The sequence below is a fragment of the Mesoplodon densirostris genome, chromosome 4, assembly GCF_025265405.1.
Source record: "Mesoplodon densirostris isolate mMesDen1 chromosome 4, mMesDen1 primary haplotype, whole genome shotgun sequence".
Lineage (NCBI taxonomy): Eukaryota > Metazoa > Chordata > Mammalia > Artiodactyla > Ziphiidae > Mesoplodon > Mesoplodon densirostris.
Window position 1 is genome coordinate 49,231,969 of NC_082664.1, and position 25,357 is coordinate 49,257,325.

Here is a 25,357-nt window from a genome sequence, read left to right on the forward strand (position 1 = left end):
GGAGGGGGGGAATAAAAAAAGTATATGCATGTTTGAGAACCACTAGCCTAAATGAACTTCTTTTTTATTTTGTAAATTCAGACAGCAACACACATACCACTTCCTGATTGTTATATCATAATGAAATATATATGAACTATACAGCCATCAAAAATGAATAAGGGCATAGAATAATATTAGAAATCTTAAAATATATTCTTGTATATGTTCAAATTTGTTAAAAGCTGAACACTTGAAAGATGGCAAAAAAAAAACCTTTTTTAGAATGTGGTAATAAAAGAGTCTGAAGTTTTGGCTATCATCTTTATTTTCAGTGATGTTAATGGAAGCAGATTTTCTTTTTCACAACCTAGAGTCTATATAGACTTTTTAAATGGCAACTTTGGTGGTAGATAATCAATAAAATATAATCATATTGTAAATAATGCTTTAAAAACATACTAGAAGGACTTCCCTGGAGGCACAGTGGTTAGGAATCCACCTGCCAATGCAGGGGACATGGGTTCAATCCCTGGTCCGGGAAGATCCCACATGCCGCAGAGCAACTAAGCCTGTGCGCTCCACACACCACAACGAAGAGTAACCCCCGCTTGCTGCAACTAGAGAAAGCCTGTGTGCAGCAATGAAGACCCAACACAGCCATAAATAAATAAACAAGTAAATAATTTTAAAAATAAAAATATACTAGAAATGGAGAAAGATGGACTTTTAATAAATAGTGTGTTGGGATGGCTAGGCAGCCATATGGAAAAAAATTAAATTGGGCCCATTTTTCACACTAAGATAAATTTCAGTGGGATCACATTTGAACCTAAGAAATGAAACCATACAAATACTATGGATTTAAAAGGTAGGATTGAGGGGAGTTTGAATTCTTATGTACCTTAGTAATAGAGAAAACTGTCCTAACTATAACTTGATCCAGAGACGTTAAGGGAAAATATTGATAAATATATCATTCCAAAAAAGCCATATGGCAAAAAAAAAAAAAGACAAACTGAGAAAATCCATTTGCATCTTGTATCACAGATAAGCAGTTAATATCCCTAAATATAAAGAACTTCTAAAAATGGAGGGCTTCCCTGCTGGCGCAGTGGTTAAGAATCCACCTGCCAATGCAGGGGACACAGGTTCGAGCCCTGGTCTGGGAAGATCCCACGTGCCACAGAGGAACTAAGCCCATGTGCTACAACTACTGAGACTGTGCTCTAGAACCCATGAGCCACAACTACTGAAGCCTGTGCACCTAGAGCCTGTGCTCCACAACAAGAGAAGCCACTGCAATGAGAAGCCCATGCACCGCAACAAAGAGTAGCCCCCGCTCGCTGCAACTAGGGAAAGCCCGTGTGCAGCAACAAAGACCCAATGCAGCCAAAAATAAATAAAATTAAAAAAAAAAAAAAAGATCCCACAAGCCGTGCAGTGTGGCCAAAAAAAAATCAATTGTATTTCTACACTAGCAATGAAAATTAAGTTAAAGCATTTCCATCAAAAAAATAAAATACTTAGGAATAAGTTTAACAAAAGAAGTGTAAGATTTGTTCACTGAAAACTATAATACACCATTGAAAGAAATTAAAGAAGACTTAAATAAATGGAAAAGACAGCCCACATTTGAGGATTAGAAGATCTAATGTTGTTGAGATGCCAGTACTTCCTAAATGGATCTACAAATTTCACCACAATCCCTATTAAAATTTCGCCTATCATTTTTGCAGAAATTGACAGGCTGATCGTAAAATTCACATGTAAATGCAGGGGACCCAGAATAGCCAAAACAATCTTGAAAAAGAATAAAGACGGAAGACTTACCCTTCCCAATTTCATAATTTGCTACAAAGCTATAGTAATCAAGACATTGTGGTACTGGCTGGCTTGTAGATAGACCTAGATCAATGGAATAGAATTGAGAGTTCAGTTGATTTTCAACATGAGTGCCAAAATAATGCCATCAGGAAAGAATAGCCTTTTAACAAATGGTGCTAGGACACCGGGATATCCCCATGCAAAAGAATGAAGTTAAACCCCTACCTTACACCACATACAAAAATTAATTCAGAGTGAATCAAAGACCTAAATATAAAAGCTAAAACTATAAAACTCTTAGAAAATATAGGAGTAAATCTTTGTGATTTACAACCATTGCCTTGGGTTAGGCAATGGTTTCTGATATATAACACTAAAAGTAAAAGCCACTATGGAAAGAAAAAGATAAATTGGGCTTTGTCAAAATTTAAAACTTTAGTTCTCCAAAGAACACTATCAAGTAAGTAAAGACAACCCACAAAATGGTAGAAAACATTTGCAAATCATATATCTGATATGGGTCTAGCATCTAACATATATAAAGAACACCTACAAATTCAATAATAAAATAAATAACCCAATTTTTTAAATACGTGAAGGATTTGAATAAACAGTTGTCCAAATAAAATATACAGATGGCCCATAAGCACATAAAAATATGCTGAGTATTATTAGTCATTAAGGAAATGCAATTCAAAACCACCGAGACATACCACTTCATGCTGACTAGGATGACTCATCAAAAAGCTGGGAAATAGCAAGTATTAGCAAGGATGTGGAAAAATTTGGACCCTCATATGTTGCTGATGGGATTGTAAAATAGCACAGCTGCTTTAGAAAACAGTTTGGCACTTCCTCAGAAAAGTTAAATGTGAAGTTAGCATATGAGCCAACAATTCCACTTCTAGGTATATACCCAAGAAAATTGAAAACATACATCTACGCAAAAACTTGTTAATATTCATAGCAGCATTATTTATAATAGCCAAAAAAAAGGAAACAGTCTAAATGTCCATCAGCTGGTGAATGGGTAAGCAGAAAGTGTGTATTCATACAGTAGAATATTACTCAACCATAAAAAGCAAAGTAGTGACTCATGATACAACATGGACAAACGTTGAAACATTGTGCTAAGTGAAAGAAGCCGGACACAAAAGACCATGTATTATAGTTCCATTTATCTGAAAAAATCCACTATAGGCAAATTCATAGAGACACACAGTAGATTATGGTGCCAGGGCCTGGAGGTAGGAATTATCAGAAGTGACTACTCTAGGTATGGTGTTTCTTCTGGGAGTAATGAAAGTGTTCTGAACTTAGATAATGGTGATGGTTGTACAACTCGGTGATATACTAAAAGCCACTGAATTGTTGGAAAAAAAAAAAAAAAAAAACTAGTGAGGTCGTGTCAGAAAGACACAAGTCAACTTGAAGAGACTCACTGACCAAAAAAGGAAACAATTCGAGCATCCGTAAGGATAATAACTACAGTGGGTTGGAATACTTCAAATATGTTTAAATCTATGGGTTAGTAATGAATGATGTCAAAAAATATAAAACCTCTAGCAACTCAGTATTTAATTGTTAATAAAAGAGAAGAATTAACCATTTATCCTGCCTTTTCTCAGCTCACACAGAAACTATTTGATTGTATCACAAGGCAGCCAATACTTGATGTGAGGAAGTTTCTCTTTCCAGAAGTATAAGGAGTGTTGGGATTTAAAAAACACTTTTTTTGCAATCAGTAAATTAACGGATATAAGCAGTGATCGTAACAACTGCTAGTATCACCAAAAAGAGAGAAAACCAGGTATATAAACCTATGGGGTAGTAGTCTTGCCAAAACAATAGAACTTGAATCTTATCAGGTCCCTATACCTCACTACCAAATAAGGAGCAATGAACATGTTAAATAACACTTGGGGATGCAGTCATTAAAAATCAGACTCTCCAAAAAAAAAAAAAAAAAATCAGACTCTCAGAAACTCTACAGAACGTAAACAGAATTAAAAAGCCAAAGAAGAGAGAGAGCGATTTATAGATTAAAAGACACTTGAGAGACATATCTTCCAATTGCAATGCATAGGCTGTATTCGGAGCTCAATTCAAAAGTGTAAAAAAATATTTTTTATGTTATTATAAAATAACATTTATAGTCTAACTGGGAAAATGGGACCGCTAAACATAATTGTTGAAATGAAGGATTGGTATGATAATAGTTCTGAATAGGTTATGTTTTCCTTACATTTTAGAAATATATACTGAACTATTTATAGATGCACTGCTGTGATATCTGGGATTTGCTTTAAAATATTATGGGGGAAGGGTGCTAACATAAAGGGATAGCATGAGGGAGTTTTTTTTGATAATAGAACTGTATCTTGATTGTAGTGATGCTAACCACGAATCTATAAAATTGACACCAAAAAGGAAAAAAGTCAATTTTGCTGTACCTTAATTTTCAAAATAAAATTTAAATATCTATATTGTGGGGAGAGCAAGTGGAGGAATAGATGAAATGATAGGTCACGATGTGCTAATATTTGGAGCTGGGGTATTTTATTATACTATTCTCTCTTCTGAAGATTTATACATATAATTATTTAGAATATGATATTGAAGCTTGTAATATTTGAAATCATAGATGGCAAATTTAGGAAAATAGTTTTGAAATGAAGTTGTCCTAGTATTACAAACTGTTGCACAGTGTAGCAGTAATTGAAATGTAATTGGACATAAGCAAGTGGAAGTGTTATGATTAAAGACATTTTATACCATGTAAATACATATGGGAAGTTACTCTGATAAAGTTTTGTTTTGGTTTGGTTTTTTTAGGATGAGAGAGGCTGCAAGAAAAATAGAAGAAAGGCATTTTTCCAACCATGCAACACATGTTGAATTTCTTCCTGTTGAGTGGCGGTCAAAACTTACTCTGGATGGAGGTACATTTTGTTTAAAAATTAAATGATTTAGTCAGGCAACAAAGTGTTGCTCATTGGGAATGAAGGGTCTTTAATTTATTTGTCTTGAGTTATACTCACTCTTTGTTCTAGATTATTTAAGAAAATAAAATCCATTGATTAAAAAAAATTACTTCAACTTATGTCGTTTTGGACCACCATATAGATTTCACAGATAACACAGTTTTTATGCATGCCCTCTGTGGATGGGGGGAAGGAGAGGGACAAGTGAAGGGAACAAAATGTTTTCTAAAGTTTTTGACAGAGAAGTGACCTGTCAATGCTTTTAAAACATTTGTTGTCCACAGTTTTATATAAGCTTACATTTTCTTCCTAATAATTTTCTTCCCTTATATTTGGAAGATAAAAATCTCAGGCCTTTTATTTTATTGTTGTTCCTGCATTCCTTGGGCTGGTGAATTATAATCTAACATAGAGAAATTATATATGCGTCTTTCTTTACACAAAGTTTTGTCCTTTGAATATTAAAACCATGAAAATAGAATGTTTAGGTTGATTATTTACATAATCTGAAAGATGAGAGAGTTGTACTGGGCATTGTAGCAGCTGCTGTTTGTTGAGCTTTTACTATGTGCCTGGCACTCTGCGGTTCATTTTACTTGGAGTATCTCATTTAATTTTCTCACAAATCTATGAAATACCTACTTTTATTTTCTCTTTTACAAATAGGCAAACTGAAACTCAGTAAAATGTGAATTTAATGAAGAATGGCAGGCAAAAATCTAGGTCTGCATGGTACCAGAGCCCTTGTTCATCTGAACTGCCTCCCTGGATGATTTCCAAAATTTCTTCCTAGTCTGTGATTCTGCCTCATAGTCAGTTAGGAATGTCAGTTATAGCTTATAAACCAAAGTGACATCAAAGTTGTAATGCGTTTAACAACAACAACAAAAAAAGATTGTGACCAAAGAAGACTTCTCAGCAGCAACAGCTCATATGTAAAGTTCTGGTGTAGTAACATTATCTTTTGAGCTTTTTCCATTCACTCAGATAAATATTTTAGGCTGCTCAGGAATGTATCAATAGGTAACATGGATGAATTAACATTTAATAAAACCCCTACATCTGTAATTTTCTGTTAGGTTTAAACTACTACAATGGAATCTTGAAGGCATTATGCTGAGTGAAAGAAGCTAAAGGAAGAACACCACTGTTTCTCTCTCTTCTCAACACTTCTGACACCAAATATGTTGGGGATTTTCCCACACCAGCCAATACTTTAGTTCTTGGTGGACATCAGTGGGGTGTCCTACAATTTAATTCATTTCTGACACTAACTGGTCAGAGATAGTATAGACAGATTAAGGTCTCAGTCTCACAAGACTTTTGCCCACTTCAGATGCCAATCACAAGTTCCAGATTGTCCCCTGTAGTTGTGACTGACTATAAATTGGGGGCGGGGGGGTCCCATGACCCCCTCCTGAGCTTCAGTAATTTACTAGAACAACTCACAAAATTCAGGGAAACATTTACAGTTGACCTTTGAACAATGTGGACATTAAGGGCACTGACATCCCCCTCACCCCCAGTCAAAAATCCAAGTATAAACTTATAGTCCAACCCTGTATTCACAGTTCCCCATCTGCAGATGCAGCCAACCACAGATGGCCTAGTACTGTAGTATGTATTTATTGAAAAAAAATCTGCATATAAGAGGATCCACAGAATTCAAACCCATGTTGTTCAAGGATCAACTGTACTTACATTTACTCGTTTAAATTACATTTATTGATTTAAAGACTATTACAGAGGATACAGATGAAGACCTACATAGGGCAATGTATGGGGAAGGGGTGCAGAGATTTCATGTCCCCTTTCAAGTGCACAGTACTTCTAGTACTTCCATTTGTTCAACAAACTAGAAGCTCTTCAAACCCTGTTGTTTAGGGTCTTTATGGAAGTTCCATCATGTAGGCATAATTGATTAAATCATTGGCTATTGGCAATTGAACTTAACCTCCAGCCCCTCTCCCCAGAGGTTGGTGAATGGGACAGAAAGTTCAAAATTGGTTCCTCTGGCAACCAGCCCCCATTCTCTAAGAGTCAGCTCATTAGCATATACTCAGTTATGATTGGCAGAGGCTCATTATGAATTATAAAAGACATTCCTTTCACCCTATCACTCAGGAACTTAAAAGGGTTTTTGGAACCCTCTGTCGGAACCAGGGACAAAGACGAAATATGTATTTCTTATATCACAACATCACAGAAGTGAAGCCCAAAGTTTATATAATTTATGCTTCCATTTATATGATGTACTGCAGAAGACAAAACTATAGGGATAGAGAACAGATCAGTGGCTGCCAAGGTTTGGAGGTGGGGAGTTGAGTTCTAAAGGGCAGCATGTGGGAGTTTTTTTAGGGTGATGGAACAGTTTTGTATCCTGATCATGGTGGTAGTTATGCAAAACTATACATGCATTAAAACTGAGAGTCGGTTCTACTAATTTTTCTGTAGATTCTTTTGTATATTCTGTGTAGACAGTCACATGACCTGCAAATGAAAACAGATCTTTTCCGATTCTTAAAACTATTATTTATTTTTCTTATCGTGTTGCACTGGCTAAGACTACAAGTAGAACATTTGTTAAAATAGTAAACATCCTATGATAAAAACTCACCAGGAAACAGGCATAGAGGGAACATACCTCAACATATATGGCCATATATGACAACCCCACAGCTAACATCATGCTCAGTGGTGAAAAACTTAAAGCATTTCCTCTAAGATCAGGATCAAGACAAGAATGCTCACTTTCACCACTTTTATTCAGCAGAGTATTGGAAGTCCTAGCCACAGCAATCAGATAAAAAAGAGAAATAAAAGGAATCCACATTGGAAAGGAAGAAGTAAAACTGTCACTGTTTGCAGATGTTGTGATACTATACCTAGACAATCCTAAGGACACCACCATAAAACTGCTAGAGCTCATCAATGAATTCAGTAAAGTTGCAAGGTACAAAATAATATTCAGAAAACTGTTGCACTTCTATACACTAACAATAAACTGTCAAAAAAGAGAAATTAAGGAAACAATCCCATTTACCATTACATCAAAAAGAGTGAAATACCTAGGAATAAACCTACCTAAGGAAGTAAAAGACCTGTTCTCAGAAAACTATAAGACACCAATGAAATAAATTGAAGGCGACACCAACAGACTGAAAGATATACTATGTTCATGGATTGGAAGAACTAATATTGTTAAAATGACCATACTACCCAAGGCAATCTACAGATTCAGTGCAATCCCTATCAAAATACCAAGGGCATTTTTCACAGAACTAGAACAAATAATTTTAAAATGTGTATGGAAACACAGAAGACCCTGAATAGCCAAAATAATCTTGAGAAAGAAGAACAGAGCTAGAGGAATCACACTCCCTGACTTCAGACTATACTATGAAGCTACAGTCATCAAAACAGTAGCGTATTGGCACAAAAACCAATACCTAGATCAGTGGAACAGAAATAAACCCATGCACTATGGTCAATTAATCTACAACAAAGGAGGCAAGAATATACAATGGGGAAAAGACAGTTTCTTCAGTGAGTGGTGCCAGGAAAACTGGAGAGTTACATGTAAAAGAATGAAATTAGAATATTCTCTAACACCATATACAAAAATAAACTCAAAATGGATTAAAGACCTAAGTGTAAAACCACAAAACTAGAAGAAAACATAGGTGGAACACTCTTTGACATAGATCATAGCAATACCTTTTTGGATCTGACTCCTAAAGCAAAGGAAATAAAAGCAAAAATAAACACATGGGACCTGAGTAAACTTAAAAGCTTTTGCACAGCAAAGGAAACCATCAGCAAAATGAAAAGACAACCTGTGGAATGGGAGAAAATATTTGCAAATGATATGACCAATAAGGGTTTAATATCCAATACCTCATATAGCTCGACATCAAGAAAAATAAACAACACAATTAAAATGGACAGAAGACCTGAAGAGACATTTTTCCAAAGAAGATGCACAAGTGGCCAACAGGCAAATAAGATGCTCAACATTATTAATCACTAGAGAAATGCAAATTAAAATAGACAATGCAAATACCTATGTATTTGTCTATCTCTATCCCTCCCTTTTTTCCTCCATCCCTGATTATCTTCTTTCATCTTTCTTTCCTTTCCTTCCCCTGCCCCTCTTTGTGTGTGTGTGTGTGTGTGTGTGTGTGTCCGTGTCCGTGTGTCCAGTTCATTACAACCAAGTGATTTAGTAGACATACGTGCTTGCCTAAAGTCTCTACATACGTGGCCATTTGAGCACTATGATAGTGATCCTATGGAGTAGAGGATTGTCTCAGTTTACTGTAGAAGAGGACAGTACTTTAAACAAATGTAGTGTTTGAGTTTATAAGTCAAAATCAGGGTTCTTGGGCTTCCCTGGTGGCGCAGTGGTTGGGAGTCCGCCTGCTGATGCAGGGGACACGGGTTCGTGCCCCGGTCTGGGAGGATCCCACATGCCGCGGAGCGGCTGGGCCCGTGAGCCATGGCTGCTGAGCCTGCGCGTCCGGAGCCTGTGCTCCACAACGGGAGAAGCCACAACAGTGAGAGGCCCAAGTACCGCAAAAAAAAAAAAAAAAAAAAAAGTGAGCTATTACCTCGCACCTGTCAGAATGGTTATCATCAAAAAGAACACAAATAACAAATGTTGGAGGGGATGTGGAGAAAAGAGAACCTTCATACACTGATGGTGGGAATGTAAATTGGCGCAGCCCTAGAAAATGGTACAGAGGTTCCTCAAAAAACTAAAAATAGAGCTACTATATGACCCGGCAATTCCACTCCTGAGTATATATCCAAAAAAACTGAAAACACTAATTTGAAAAGTTACACACACCCCAATGTTGATAGCAGCATTACGTATTTATAGTAGTGAAGGTGTGGAAGTAACCTAAGTGTCCATCAACAGATGAATGGATAAAGAAGATGTCATGTATATACATACACAATGGAATACTATTCAGCCATAAAAAACAATGAAATTTTGCCATTTGCAATGACATGGATGGACTTGGAGGGTATTATGCTAAGTGAAATAAGTCATACAAAGACAAATACTGTATGTTATCACTTATATGTGGAATCTAAAAAACAAAGCAAACTAGCGAATATAACAGAAAAGAAACAGACTCACAGAGAGCAAACTAGTGGTTACCGGGGGGAGGGAGAAGATAGGGGAAGGGGGGGATTGAGAAGTACAAACTACTACGTATAAAATAAATAAGCTACAAGGATATATTGTTCAACACTAGGACTATAGCCAATATTTTATAACTGTAAATGGAATATAACCTTTAAAAATTGTGAATTACTGTTTGTACACCTGGAACTTATATAATATTGTATATCAACTGAACCTCAATAAAAAAATTTTTAATTATAAAAAAAGAGTAGATATCCTTAGCTTGTTCCTGATTCAGAGGAAATGTTTTTTAACCTTTCAGCACTAATGAGCGCAGTGATGTTTGTGGTAGGTAAATACCCTTCATCATTATTTTTAAATTTACAAATAGTAAAATTTCAAGAAGGTAAGGTTCATTAGATTCAAAGCTAGTCTTGAATATATAAATATTAATTTAAAGCAGTTATTTCAAGGAATGTAACTTTTTTCACAGTTTATTCTTTCCCTAAAATGAATCTTCTCTAAGTTTAATTTTTTTTTAACTTGTAGACACTGTTGATTCCATTACTCCAGACAAAGTGCGAGGTTTAAGGGATATGTTAAATAGCAGTGCAATGGACATAATGTATTATACTAGCCCACTTTATAGAGACGAAGTAAGTATCATGATTATCTTATTGCTATTGGGTATTTTTTTGAGTGATAACATGTGTCCTGAATTTTAACATTGTATGTTCTTTTTTTACAAGCAAGTGAGAAATTATAGAAATCCACTAATCTATAAATAGCCTGTATTTCATAGTGCATTTGAAGTTTTAAACTGCTCATTGGGATGCTTAATAAAATGGGTAACCTTGGAAGTGAGAGGTTGGTTAGAAAATAGCTCTTTGAAAAATAACAGTTTTCATAAGTCTGATTAGTAATGTCTATGAGTATTATCCTCACAAAAGAGCTTTTTTTAAAATATTTATTTATTTGGCTGCTTCAGGTCTCAGTTGCGGCATGCAGGATCTTTCATTGTGTCACACGGGCTCTTCGTTGTGGCGTGCACGCTCTCTAGTTGTGGCATGCAGGCTCTAGAGCATGCAGACTTAGTTGCCCAGACCAGGGGTCGAACCCATGTCCCCTGCATTGGAAGGCAGATTCTTGACCACTGGACCACCAGGGAAGTCCCACAAAAGAGTTTTAAACACTTAGAAATGTCCTTCAAGTGTTTTTGTGTATAAAAGACTTGCTTTTATTGTGTCATTTCTATAGTGGATTTGTGTAGTTCTCAAATGGTAATTTTGCTCATGCATCACAAAGATAACCCTAAAGGGGGGTGGATTGGGAGGGTAGGTGAAGGGAGATAGTTTATTCAGAGGGATGAGGGAATCTCTACCAATGCAATTTGTCACTTTATTGGTAACAGAAAAAGAATTTTGTTTCATGGGAATAACCACATTAATTACCTAACATGTATTAACTTGTTTAATCCTTACCCTATGAAGTAGATATGATTAGTATCTTCATTTGAAGGTAAAGAAACTAGTACAAGGAGTAATTACCAATAGAGCGGCTCTGCTGCTCTGTGCTACTCCAAGCCAATCCGTTGCTGATTTTGTTTATTCAGAGTCATTCCCTAACTTAATCCAGGATATCTTTTACATATCGACAGAAATATGTTTGGTTAGTTGCCAGAGAAAATTCCTTCTCTTCCAACTACCATCCCCTTAGGATTTTTCTTCATTCCTCTTTCTATATCCCCTCATTGCCATATACCAGTATTGGGCAAGATCTGCCTTGATCTGATTGAGAACAGTAAAAGAAGCTACAAGGAGAATTGCTATTCTGGGCTTAATTCTAACCAAAAAGGAAGGCCTAGTCGGTGAAGTAGAACACTAATAATTTCCACGTTCATACTCCTTTATAGTGTACAATGGGCATTGTTAGATATGCCCTAAAGGTTAGAACACTGAACTATAGTATTGCAAGTAAACCAGTGAGGTGGGGGGGGGGGGAGAAAAAGGAAAGAGAAGGGCTGAAAGCATATTACTATACACACATACACACACACATGCACATGCACGCACATGCACACGTGGTTGGTAGTACTCCTAAAACGGTATCCTGAATCGTCAAGGCTAAAATGTGCTGAGTCATGCCCCCCAAAAGTAATAAGTGCTTTTCAAAAACTTTAAGTTGGCGTTAATATCCAGAAAAACTAAAAAGAGAAAAGTGCCAGACTCAGACCTCTGGCCATTGGTGAATGATGACTGAGAAAGTGATCACTTTTTATTTTGTTCTTATAGTCAAAGATAATTTTCCTCAGAATGGAATTGAATAAACCAGATATTCAGTAGGAAAAGGGAACTGATCGTTAAGATAAATGAAATGGAAGGAGAACACCCAGTGTTTTAAATTAGTTGGTTTTTTGATCCAGTTGAATTTCATGGAAAAGCACTGAGAACTTGTGTCTGAGATTGACCAGCAATCTTCAGCAATGTATCCCGAACATCCCTAATTAGAACAATCACTTGTGGTGCTCATTAAAAATGCGGGCAAAAAAAGAACCCCATGAGGGGCATTGGAATTGAGGGTATTAATGTGAATTTATGATTTTGAAAATAAGCCAGTGTATGTAGATAACATCTATATATTTAAGCGTATATGCTTAAGCACAGAAGTATATATATGCTTATACTTCCTACCTCTGTCCGCTGAAAGGGCCAAGAAGCAGACACCCCAATCCAATGAGCATACCTAGCACCCAGATCTTTGCCTCTAGTATTGTTATTCTCCACTAAGAAAAAGTAGAGTTCCTTGGAAAAATGGCTGATTCCAGGGCTGGGGCAGGATAGGTCCAAGTCAAAGCTGGAAGAATTTGTTTTGACAGAAGGTAGAAAAATGCTCCAAAGAATGATGACACAAGATACAGGACATAATAGTCAAATTAAAGAAGCATATCCCACTGACCAAATCTGGAACAATTTGAGCACCAAAATAATTAAGTAATTATTACTTATTGTAAGGAATTATTAATAGTACTTTTGTAGAATTATAATAAGGATAATGTACTAAGGAATTCTAAATCATTGAAAAATTTGTAAGTCCTTATCAATGATAAATAGATAAACAAATTGGGAAGAAGGGAGGTCCTTTGCTTCAGTAGGATGCCAAGGGCCTACTAATAAGTGTGGAAGGAATGCTGGAGTTGGAAAGTCTCATTTTGCAGCCATCATGGTAGGATCAGGTAGGGGAGAGGACTGGGCAAGAATCATCAGTGGATGCTAAAATGAGGGCAGATTTTTTGACAAGGAACAATATTTGCATGGTCTTAAAGTGTATCCTCTCAGACTGCTTTTAGTTTAGAAAATAAAGGTATACAGTGGAGAAATCAAGCAACAACTTTATGGGGTGTTCCTGAGGGACACCCAGAGAAGGACACAGCATTATTTATGCAGTATTCCAATCATGAGGAAGCATCAGACAAACATAAAATGAGGAAGTTGTAACGAAAAAGTAGGAATGAGACTGTATTCTTTTAAAATGTTGGCATAATAAAAGAGAAAGAAAGAACGGCTGTGGAAAATGTTCCAGGTAGAGAAGATTAAAGAGATATGATAGCTAATTATAATATCTCATCCTAGACTGTATCCTGTACTGGATCGGGGGAGATGCTACAAAGGATAATATTAGATCAACTGGCAAAATTAAAATGTGAATGGTAGACTAGATTAGATGAAATATATCAAAGTAAATTATGAAGTTGATAACAGCACTATGATTGTGGAAGAGAATATTCCTAGTCTCAGGAAATATACACTGGAGTATTTGGGGGTAAAGGACCATGACATATGTAATATATCCTTAAATGGTTCACAAAAACGTTGTGTGTGTGTTACAGAAACAGAAAAAATGATAAGGCAAATAGGAGGAAATGCTAACATTAGGTGAATTTTGGATAAAGCCTATGTGAGGATCTTTGTACTATTTTTATTTTGCAACATTTTATAAATTTGAAATTACTCCTAACTAAAAAGTTAAGAAAAAGAAACTAAAAAATACTTTCCCAGGTCCCTCCTCTGGAGATCCTGATTCAGTGGGTCTGAGATAGAACCTGTGAATTTGTGTTTTTAACAGTTCCCCAGGTGATACCATCAGAGAAGTTTGGGAACATTGCTTAAGGCATTGTGAAGAACAAAAGAAAATAAAAGAAAAACTTAGAAGTGGGCAAAAATTGTTCTTATTCTTTAGAAAGGAAAGCTGATTTTGCGAATCAAAGTCCATTTAACACAAGGTTGGTGTTAGGCAATATTTAGACTAAATTATTTTTCAACAATATATGTTTCCTAAGAGAAGTAGTGATAAGTAACAGCCAGCAGGGTTTCTGTAGGATTGTCATGCCTGGTGAATTAACCTTGTTAGGTTTATTTGATAGGCATAAATAAGAGCCTTTTTTCTCTTCCTCTCAACCTTTGGAGTCAAACAGATGCAGATTCAAAACCTGCCACTTAACTAGTTTAGATCAAATTTCTCACTTTCTCAGCTTCCTCACTTATATAATGGTCATAAAATACCTAGTTGATAAAGATTGTCATGAGGATCAAAGATATTATGATAGGGCTTCCCTGGTGGCGCAGTGGTTGAGAGTCTGCCTGCCGATGCAGGGGACACGGGTTCGTGCCCCGGTCCGGGAAGATCCCACATGCCATGGAGCGGCTGGGCCCGTGAGCCATGGTCACTAAGCCTGCGCATCCAGAGCCTGTGCTCCGCAACGGGAGAGGCCACAACAGTGAGGGGCCCGTGTACCACCACCAAAAAAAAAAAAAAAAAAAGATATTATGATATATAAATTCCTTGTGCTTAGGTTTTCAAGTTGTAATTAAGTATATATCTGTCTTTATATATTTCAAGGGCTACAATTTAAAAAAATTAAAAAAGAGAGATAGGCCTGCTCTGTTAATTCTAGAAAGTAAAATAAGGATCCGAGAATTGAAAATACAGAAAGGGACATGTTTGGTTACTAATGAAGAACAGTGTAATAAGCAAAACTGCCTTAAAAATACAGAAGTGTTACAATGAAAAAATTTGTAAATAATGTAAGATGATGGATTTTAACTAAACTTACTGTGATAATCATTTCACAATATATACCTAGATCACATCATTACATTGTATACCTTAAACTTAAACAGTCTATCTCAATTATATCTCAGTAAAACTGGGGGGGGAAATTTTTTTTAAATAGAAGTGACCACTTCTGGATGAAGATACTCACTGGGGTAGATGCTGAACTCCTTATCCCTTAAGAGGGGTGTTCCTGAAGGGACTTTTATCTTCACAGCAGTTTAAGTTAGATCATCTCTAAGGCCCCTTTTCACTCAAGTTTCTGGGATGCACATGGGAGGACCTTAGTTAGTGATTGTGCACTAAAAATTTGTGCTTAGGGAAAAAGTTTTGTGTATCAATCAGTACTTCTCAGGCCATACTTTCTGAGGACCAGTTTTTAAAAAAGAAACTAACTCCAGTCTATCAAGACATCATCAGAGAGCCTTTGGCTCTTTCTTCAACCCTAAATAAAGTAACATGAAAAATCCAGAGAGAACTGTATATCTTTTGTATATCTGAACTCTCTTTTCAATGGCTTTTAAAAATGAAGAACTATAAAGAGAATTGTCATGGCCCTATCTTGCCATTGTTATTTGAAAATTGTTTAGTTGATGTATATGACTAAAACTTAAATTACTTTTTCTCATTAAAATTTCCTGTAACAGGGAGATGGACAAATGACTAATTATATTCTTCAGCCCTATTTTGGGTGTTTGGATTCTCTCTTGAAGCTGCTGGGGTTTTTTGCTCTTCAGTTGACTTTCTTCATAAATTTTAATTTGGGGGCAGTGGCTATGAGAATTAGAAACTTTTAAACTTTTGAAGAGCCATCCAATGCCTGCGTATGTAAGAGGTTAGCTGAACTGATTAGATAATATTGTAGAATTAATAAAATTAAGATCACAGGGTATGTCATTAATCTTGGTTCAGATATCCCAAATGAATATAGTTGGTCACAAAGGGATCTACTGTTTCTATACTTACATGGTAGGAGTCTTAAAATCAAGGCCTTCAAAAGTAAAAACTATTAAATATTGCTTTTAAAGGAATTTATTTTATTGGAACATTAGCTTTTTCTACACCTCCCTTCATGTAGATTATAAATTAGGAAAATAACAAAATTTTAAGGGTTGGTTCATATTCTTATCAAAGCCAAGTCCAAAGCATTACATTATAGCTCCCTTTGAAAAGAGCATGTAATTTGATATCACACTGCCTATTTCTTAAATTCTGTTGACTAGAATTACCTACAACCCATGTCTTGGGAGATTTTTATATGCATTTGCCACTAGTGTGGTCCCCAGAACTGCTGAGTCTGAAACTCTGGGATGGAGCCCAACAATCTGTATTTAACAAGCCCTCCAGACCCAATACATGGTTTCAATAGTTTTAACCAGACCTCAGTATTGCAGTGTAGGGCTCTGTGATGTCAGCAATCAGAAAGAACATTGCACCTTCATTCATGTCCCTGCTAACCCAGCCAAGCATGAATGCTCAAATAATTTCCAGTTTGTATCTGCTAAAGAATGTTCAGTGAAACCTAGTGGAGGCTAAAGATTGAAAATGGAAGCAGTATATAATTAATGTTTGTTTGTCTGAATAACAGCTGACATATTAAGAAGGACTGAAGTGAGAAATTGAATATCAGGCAGGAATTTTATAACTAAGTAGTAGTAAGCAATGATAGGAAGAGGAGAGGACTGCCTTAAAAGTCAGGTCAGGGCCCCGTATGAATGAATTTGAGTAACAAAAGAACCTTGTTCTTCTCACTTCATAGAATATTTCAGTAATATTTGTTAAAGCTAAATTTCAAGAAAGCAGTTTTACAAAGAAAAATGGCTATGATACTCTCCACATTATTAACCTCTAAACCTTAAAAAAGTCCTGCTTTTTTTTTTTGCAGTACGCGGGCCTCTCACCATTGTGGCCTCTCCCGTTGCGGAGCACAGGCTCCGGACGTGCAGGCTCAGCGGCCATGGCTCACGGGCCCAGCCGCTCCGAGGCATGTGGGATCCTCCCGGACCGGGGCACGAACCCGCGTCCCCTGCATCGGCAGGCGGACTCTCAACCACTGCGCCACCAGGGAAGCCCAGTCCTGCTTTTTAAAAACAACTTTTTGCTCTTATCTATATTACCAACTTAGTGGGAATTTTGGAATATCAAGTAGATCAACATAAGCTTTTTCTTTTGTCACACAATGGACTTTCCTTACGTTACTCTTATCTAAATGCATAAAGTGGGACTTCCTGGCAGTGCAGTGGTTAAGACTTCACCCACCAATGCGTGGGGTGCAGGTTCCACCCCTGGTCGGGGAGCTAAGATCTCATATGCCTCACAGCCAAAACAGCAAAACATTAAAAAAAAAAAAAAAAAAAAAAAGCAATATTGTAACAAATTCAATAAAGACTTTAAAAATGGTCTACATCAAAAAAAATCTTTAAAAGAATGCATAAAGTAATAGTATATATATGTTGTGTATACAATATGTTAGTAACCCTGTTACCATAAACTCAGATATTCTTTTCCGAAAACTTACTGTGGCTTAAAAACTACAAGGTACAAGACTTTAGAATTGCGTATGAGTCCGTTGCAACGAAGAAGAAATACCCAGGACTCTTTGGAAATCTACTAGAATCTGCATGGAACTTTTTTTTAAATCTCTGGAACTGCTGCCTTAAGTAATTGGTTTAAGGACTATGAAAGGATCTGTATGGGTAACATCTGCCTTTATTCTTTAGTGTTGATATGGATTATAATATTACATATACCTTTACTTGATTTCCTGTAGGGTTCTGAGTTAATTCTAATAACCTAGATATATTTGGCCAGTAATGTGTGTTTTTCTTCCTTAATGTATTTGAGTTTAGAAATAAAGTTTATAGTAGTCAGTGATTACTCTAATTTGATGTTTTCTTATTTCAAACAGCTAGTTAAAGGCCTTCAGCAAGAGCTGAATCGATTATATTCCCTTTTCTGTTCTCGGAATCCAGACTTTGAAGAAAAAGGGGGTAAAGTCTCAATAGTGTCACATTCCTTGGGATGTGTAATCACTTATGACATAATGACTGGCTGGAATCCAGTTCGACTCTATGAACAGTTGTTGCAGAAGGAAGAAGAGTTGCCTGATGAACAATGGATGAGCTATGAAGAACGTCATCTTCTTGATGAGCTCTATATAACTAAACAACGGTAAAATACCCTAATCTCTTAAAAGAATTTAAAATGTCTTCATGGAATCACTGGACTTCTTAGGTGAAAACTTAAGATTTTCATAATAAAGAAAAAAATACATTGTTTCGGGTACAAAGATTATTGAATAACATGCCTAATCAAGCTAGAGACTTAATTTTCATACTAATTAGGTGTTTTCCTATAGCATGAAATGAATTATTCTTCCATCTTCCTCTTTTTCCTTCTGTCTTTTCTTCACAGGTTATTAGGAGTGAAATCTAAAACTTATTCCAAGCTGAGTCACTTTGTAGAATTCTTACTGAAAATGCTTACTAGCTTGTAATCCTTCGTAGTTTTACTAATCTTAGAGATGGGCCTTTACCTTTCTTATTATTCTGAAAATAATTTTAAAGCCCTTTTTTTGTTGACAAATATATTTTTGACAGATTTTATAATTATCATTTGCAGCCTTCCTGATACTATCTTTTAATTCTTTGCTACATTCCTATCTTCATCTTTAGTTACATGCTCTATCTTTTGTTCTCTTAATGATCATCTGATTGATTCTAATAGAACAATAGTGAAAAGCCACTCATTTTGATAGTTAGCATTATATAAAAACAACCAATTTAGCTGACTTAAATTTTCACTCAGGAAGCGTTGAATTTATTTTTGTCTTATAGAAGTTGTCTAAGGATTTCATTTAGAATTTTATTAAGTACCATAGGAAAAATACATAAATTTTTTAGTGTCAGAAATAATTGATAGTTTTGAAAGAAAATGTCATGTTGGCAAGCCTCAGAGCCATATTTTAGACATAAAATGCAGTAAAAAAAATTTAACAGACTTAGATATAGAACATTGTAATAGGAAAAAGTTGATATAACCCAAATGTTCATCAGCAGAGGAAGGTTAAACTGTGGTTTATCTGTATGATGGACAATTACACAGTTGTTGTAAAGGCTGAAATAGGTCAGGAGACAAGTGAAAAGATTGCTAAGATTCATTATTAACTGTAGAAAAAGGAAAGATATAGAATAGTGTATGTGGTATGAACATTTGCTGTGGTTTTTTTTTTTAAAGGTGTATATATGCTTGTATGTGCCTCACATTTTACTAAAGGTTTCCCCCAAAAAGCTATTAACAGCATGTATTTGAAGAATAGGGGTACTTTTACTAATTATTTCATAAACTTTTTGTTTTAGCCTTTTTTTTTTTTTTGGCCGCACCACGCGGCTTATGGGATCTTAATTTCCCAACCAGAGATCAAACCCGCGCCCTCTGCTTTGGAAGCGCGGAGTCTTAACCACTGGACTGCCAGGGAAGTCCCTTCATAAACTTTTAGACTATGTGTACTACAGCAGGTATATTTATTAAATTCTGTCAATAAGGATTAATTTGAGGGATTGGATGATGGGTCATTATTTTCTTCTTTATGCTTAGTGAACTGGTAAACATCTGATACTTATGAAATTATAAATATGAATGTGTACATAATCTCATACTCCTTTCTAGGCTGAGAGACATAGAAGAACGGCTACATGGATTGAAGGCATCATCTATGACGCAAACACCTGCCTTAAAATTTAAGGTAAGGAAAGACAGGTGATATTTTCATTGTTGATCTTAGGGTTTTTTTCAAACATCATTTGAAGCATGATGTTAAGGTTCAAATGAAATCCTAATTATTCTTTCAAATGAATTTTTTTTTTTTTTAACACTTACAGTGTGTTGGACACTGCTGGTTTCTGGGTTCCACTAAGAATGGACAAGATGGTTTCCTAGCCCTCAAAATATGTAACACAGTGTTACTGGGTCTATTAGCAGTATAAAGAATGATGTATGCATGAGAAGGAGGTTTAATTTTGCCTGTAAATGTTTACAAATGAATGACATTTGTACTTAATCTCAGTAAATTGGATATTGCCAAGTAGAGGAAAGGACAAATGCTGCTCTGTTCTTGAACGAAACAGCATAAACAAAGGCGTGGAGGGATATACCTTCATAGTACGTCCAAGAAACACCAAATAATCTTAAATAGTGAGAAAAGAAAAACAGAGACAGATCTGGTAAATACCTAATATTTAGAATTTAACAAATCTGTGACCAACTAGTGGTATGTGGTAAGAAAAATAACTGGAATTATATCAGTGATGATTCCAGGGATGGAAAGCTGACATTTCAGTCAATAAGAAGTGTATGATAAAAGCACAAGATGAGGTGCACGCAGTTAGTTTGGAGCAAAGTGAGCAAACCAGTTTGTCTAGAATATACAGGATAAAGGGCATGGAGGCAGTAGGAAAGCAGGAAGAGCTAGAAAAAGGGACCTTATGTTTGATAGGGGCGGTGGAAAGCTTTTCAGGGTTTTTGAGCATCGGAATAGAGCTGTCGAAAGCAATGGTTTAGAAGAATAAAAAGTTGCAGAGAGACATTGACATTGATCTGACCATTGGAGAAGACACAGCCTATACCTGAATAACAATTTGTTTGCAGTGTTAAATGGAACATGACGTAAGTTTCCTAATACTCATTTCCAGTTGAATATATGCCCATGTCTAGTGTACTATATTGTTTCTTGATATCTTTTATCATGGGAACTTAACATACAGGCTAAGTGATGGAATGATGCAAAAATTCTTATTGAATCTATCTCTATGACTTATAAAGTTTTTTTTTTAACTTATACATTTAAAAGCCATAAGGGTGGGAGGGAGACACAAGAGGGAGGAGATATGCGGATATATGTATATGTATAGCTGATTCACTTTGTTATAAAGCAGAAACTAACACACCATTGTAAAACAATTATACTCCAATAAAGATGTTACAATATAATAATAAAAATAAAATAAAAGCCATAAGAGCATGGTCTTTGGAGTCACCCCCCACCTGGAATTTGAGTTCCATCTCTACCACCGTTATTATATATAATCAATGTTAAATATGTAGAATTGATCTGATAGTAAAAGTAAACTCTTCTATTTCACGTCCTGGGTTTTGTACTAGAGAGTTGAGTAAAATCCACTAAGTATATTATTATCTCAAAATTCAGTTATCATATTACCAGAATTTATGCCCTGTAATTGTGTATCCTTCTAATACATAGTCATGTAGTCTAATAATATGAATTTTTAATTATTTAATTACTTATAGAGAAAAAATATAGAAATCTGAAATTTAAAAAGGAATATATGATGAATTAGCAAATTAATATTTAGTACTCCAGAGTTCTAAAAGAAACAGAGGTCTTTCTATACCTGTTAACTGGCAGATGGATTTACTTTCATAAATAAAAGTGTCAGATTTGTCACACATTACCATTGAACTTTCAAAAGTGGAAATAAAATGTCAACAAACGTTGGTCTAGAGAGTGGGAAGCTTTGGTTGTGATCATGAGGCTTTGCCACTAACTAGTTATATAACATTAGCCAAATCAAAATCAGTTAACATCTCTGAATTCATCTGTTTATTCTTCTCTAGATGAGGCGGTTAGACTAAATGTCTAAAGCTCTTCTTCACCTTTAAAATTATTTGATGGATATAGATAACACTAAAGCAATCGTTACTCTTACCTGAGAGAGAATAATTCCTTTGTGTGTTTGTCTACCAAACTGCAAACCAATCATAAACAAAGAAAGAAAAGTTGGCATATCCAATTCTTTATTTCTTGTCTTAAATTCTCAATTACCTGTTAGGTATATTACAGATACCTCAAACTAATTATGAACAAAAACATGATTTACTTAGAGTATCTGTTACAATTAATGGATTAATTAATATCTTCCCAGTCAGCCAGACCCAAATCTTGTGAATTGCCTCTGGCACCTTCCTTATCCCCATGTCCATTCATTCATGTTGATTCCATCCTAATCTCTCAAATATCCATTTCTGAATGGAACAGCTTGTCCTCCTGGGTGCAGATTATCTTTTGCCTAAACTCTTTCAATAGTTTTCTAACTTGTCTCCAAGTCACTAGCCTCTTAATTTTCTAGTTCATTCACAAGCTGCTACCAGATTTACTAACCTCCTAAAACATGGGTCAAATTCTATTGTCTTTCACTACCTGTAAAATAAATTAAGCCCAACTCTTTTAGTCAAACAGTCAAGGTTCTGTACATTCTCATTCCAAGTTACATTTTCCCCACAGTCAATTTTCAACCATATCAGGTTATTTTTATTCTCTAAATTAAGCCAGTTTCTTTCCTCCCTCTGCTTTAGTTCATGTGGTTCTATCAGTATGGAATATCCTTCCAGCCCCAGTATATCCCAACCCCAACTTTGGAAATCCTTTTCATCTTTTATGGCCAGTGCAAATGCTTCCTCCTTTGTAAAGCCCTCAAAGTTGGGATTAATTATTCCTTTGTCTACTCTCCTGGAGCACGCTTTCCTTCTATTATGCACTATTTTATTCTGCCTCTCCCTCAGGATTGTAAACTCTGAGTGCAGAAGCTCTGCCTTATTGGTCTTTATATGTTTTAGAATACCTAATATACTATTACTTTACACAAAATAGTAGCTTAATAAATCTTCCTTCTTATTCTCATTCTTCATTTTCTATTAGATTTAAAGATAATGAAGTTGCTCCTGGATAGACTATTTAGAATAATTAATGGTTGTTATATAGTTAATAAGTAATGCAGATACCATCTAGACAAAGCTCATTTTAAAAGATATATATTTGGAGATAAATTTATTATTTGTATTTTACCATATATTATGTTGTGCCCAAATTCTTTGAAAAACACTTCACCACTTTTAAAATTTAGGATGACTTTATCATTGTAGGTTGAAAATTTCTTCTGTATGGGGTCCCCGCTGGCAGTTTTTTTGGCATTGCGTGGCATCCGCCCAGGAAACACTGGAAGTCAAGACCATATTTTGCCCAGAGAGATTTGTAACCGATTACTAAACATTTTTCATCCAACAGATCCAGTGGTGAGTTGCAAATATGGACATTTATCTCTCAATATTAAATTTTTCCTAAGAGACTCTGTAAGAAATCTTGCAAGGTACTGCTGAATTTATGAGAAAGCGTTCATTTACAGACATCTCTCGTAGATACTGCGTTTTTTTACAAACAAGGTTTGTAGCTACCCTGCATTGAGTAAGTCTATTGGTGCCATTTTTCCAACAGCATTAGTTTTTAATTAAGGTATTTATGTTATTTTAGACATAATGCTGTGGTACATTTAACAGATAGAGTATAGTGTAAACTTAACTTTCATATGCACTGGGGAACTAAAAAAATTGTGTGATTTACTTTATTGCAGTGATCTGGAACCAAACCTGCGGTATCTCCAAGATATGCCTTTATCTATTACATTTGCATGAGTTCATATTTTTTAAATATTTGTTCTTTGATTAGTTTAGGGATCAGGAAATAAAATACCTTAAAGATGTTCTGTTTATGTTGTATTTGTAGGATGAAAGCATAATGTAAAAATATTAGCTTTAGACAATTAATCCAAAAGACAGGAGTCATCTGGACTTTCAAACCTTAACCAGTTGTAATACCAATAATGTAGCAACCATAAATTTTAAAAATCTCACTTTAAATACTTTTTTCTCTAAAGTATGCTGCAACATTGAAATGTGATTGGTAGATCCTCTTAGAAATGAAAATATTTAAATATTATGTATTAAACATAGAAAAGTGGAAGAATTTATTTTAGCTTGGTGGAATTATGACATTTTGGATTTTTACATTCTCTGTTATATTTGTACTGTAAGTAAATTTTTTCATGTAAATACTCCTAGGATCTGTCTGCATCCAGGTAAACAGTTTAATGCCAAGTATGATTTTTGGATGAGAAAAATTCTTCCTTAAATCCTCTTGGGGACAAGGTTAGATATAGCTAGATTTAAGACAAACTATTTTAAATAGCATTTATTCTCTGAAAAATAGCTTTATATAATTCTATAAAGTCTTTTAAAAGATCTTTATCTAGTACCAAATAAATATAACATTGACTAAACACCAGAATTTTAGAAAATTTCACATATGTTAAAGAATCAAAACGGTTATATTTAAGAAATTTCACTGAAATGGAATCTAGTATTAGATTCAAATACTGACTGCACGATCTTGGCCAACTCACTTCTGAGACTATTTCTTATCTATATTATGCAGATGATAATATTTTACCTCATAGGGTTGTTAGGATTAAGTAAAACGTGTGCAAAACACCCAGTTAGACCTTGAGTATTTTGTTAATATGCATTCATTTAACTCACTCTCCTGTAACTTGAAAGTGAACTTGAGATCATAGGTGAACTCTAAACTTTCAGTATATACCCTATACTTTGTACAGTCTTAAACTTTGTTATTCAGTTGGTCCTTGAACAACTCGGGGGTTGGGGTACACCCTGTGCTCAGTCAAGAATTGGGGCGTAATTTTACAGGAAGCCCTCTGTATCCACGGTTCCGCATCCACAGATTCAACCAACTGCAGGTCATGTAGTGCTGTAACGTAATTATGGGGGAAAAAAATCCAAGAATAAGTGGGCCCACGCAGTTCAAACCTGTGTTGTTCAAGGATCGGCTGTATTATAAAGGAGGGTTCCAAACTCATTATTACAAATTATTTTTATTATTCGTTTTATAGTTCTTCTGTGAAAAAAATTTTTTAAATAGCTTATGTCAGAATTGTGCTAGGCAGTTTTTCCAAAGTTATCTATCCTTCCCAACATCCTTGTGAGGTAGTAGGAAGTGTTACCTCCTTTCTATAGCTCAGGAAACTGAGGCTCTGAGACCTTGTGACTTGGTGAGTGTCGTATAGTTAATAAGTGACAGAGGCCAGAATATAAACTCGGGGAATTCTGATGCCAAGTCCATTGCCTTTTCTGCTATATCATCCCTACTTCACATTAGACAAATGGTCTTATACCATCATCTAGTGTTTGTTACTATATTAATCTACTTGAAAGTAGGGTTTACTGGGAGCTTAGATATTAAAAATTGACCTTATTTGCTGTGTTCCAGGTTACTGTTTACTGCTTCAGTTTTGTTTGTGAGACTAATATAAATCTAATTGCTAGATGATATCAGAACATAATAAAAATGAATATTTCTCTGAAAAACAAATTAATGGGCACTATTAGCCTAGACTAATTGTTTTTTTATAGTCTCATCAAGGATCTATAATTAGACAAACTACATATTATTAACAGT

At 35.3% G+C, this 25,357-nt stretch overlaps 1 protein-coding gene across 7 annotated transcripts in view; it reads left to right on the forward strand.

The window, feature by feature from the left end:
• DDHD1 (DDHD domain containing 1) overlaps positions 1–25,357 on the forward strand; it is a 95,113-nt gene that overhangs the window by 54,492 nt on the left and 15,264 nt on the right. For all 7 annotated transcript variants that reach the window (XM_060096196.1, XM_060096197.1, XM_060096201.1 and 4 more), the window contains 5 exons: positions 4,642–4,748; positions 10,474–10,580; positions 17,942–18,204; positions 19,702–19,777; positions 22,972–23,121. In XM_060096196.1, the coding sequence (XP_059952179.1) occupies positions 4,642–4,748; positions 10,474–10,580; positions 17,942–18,204; positions 19,702–19,777; positions 22,972–23,121 (703 nt within the window). The remainder of the gene's footprint in view (positions 1–4,641; positions 4,749–10,473; positions 10,581–17,941; positions 18,205–19,701; positions 19,778–22,971; positions 23,122–25,357) is intronic.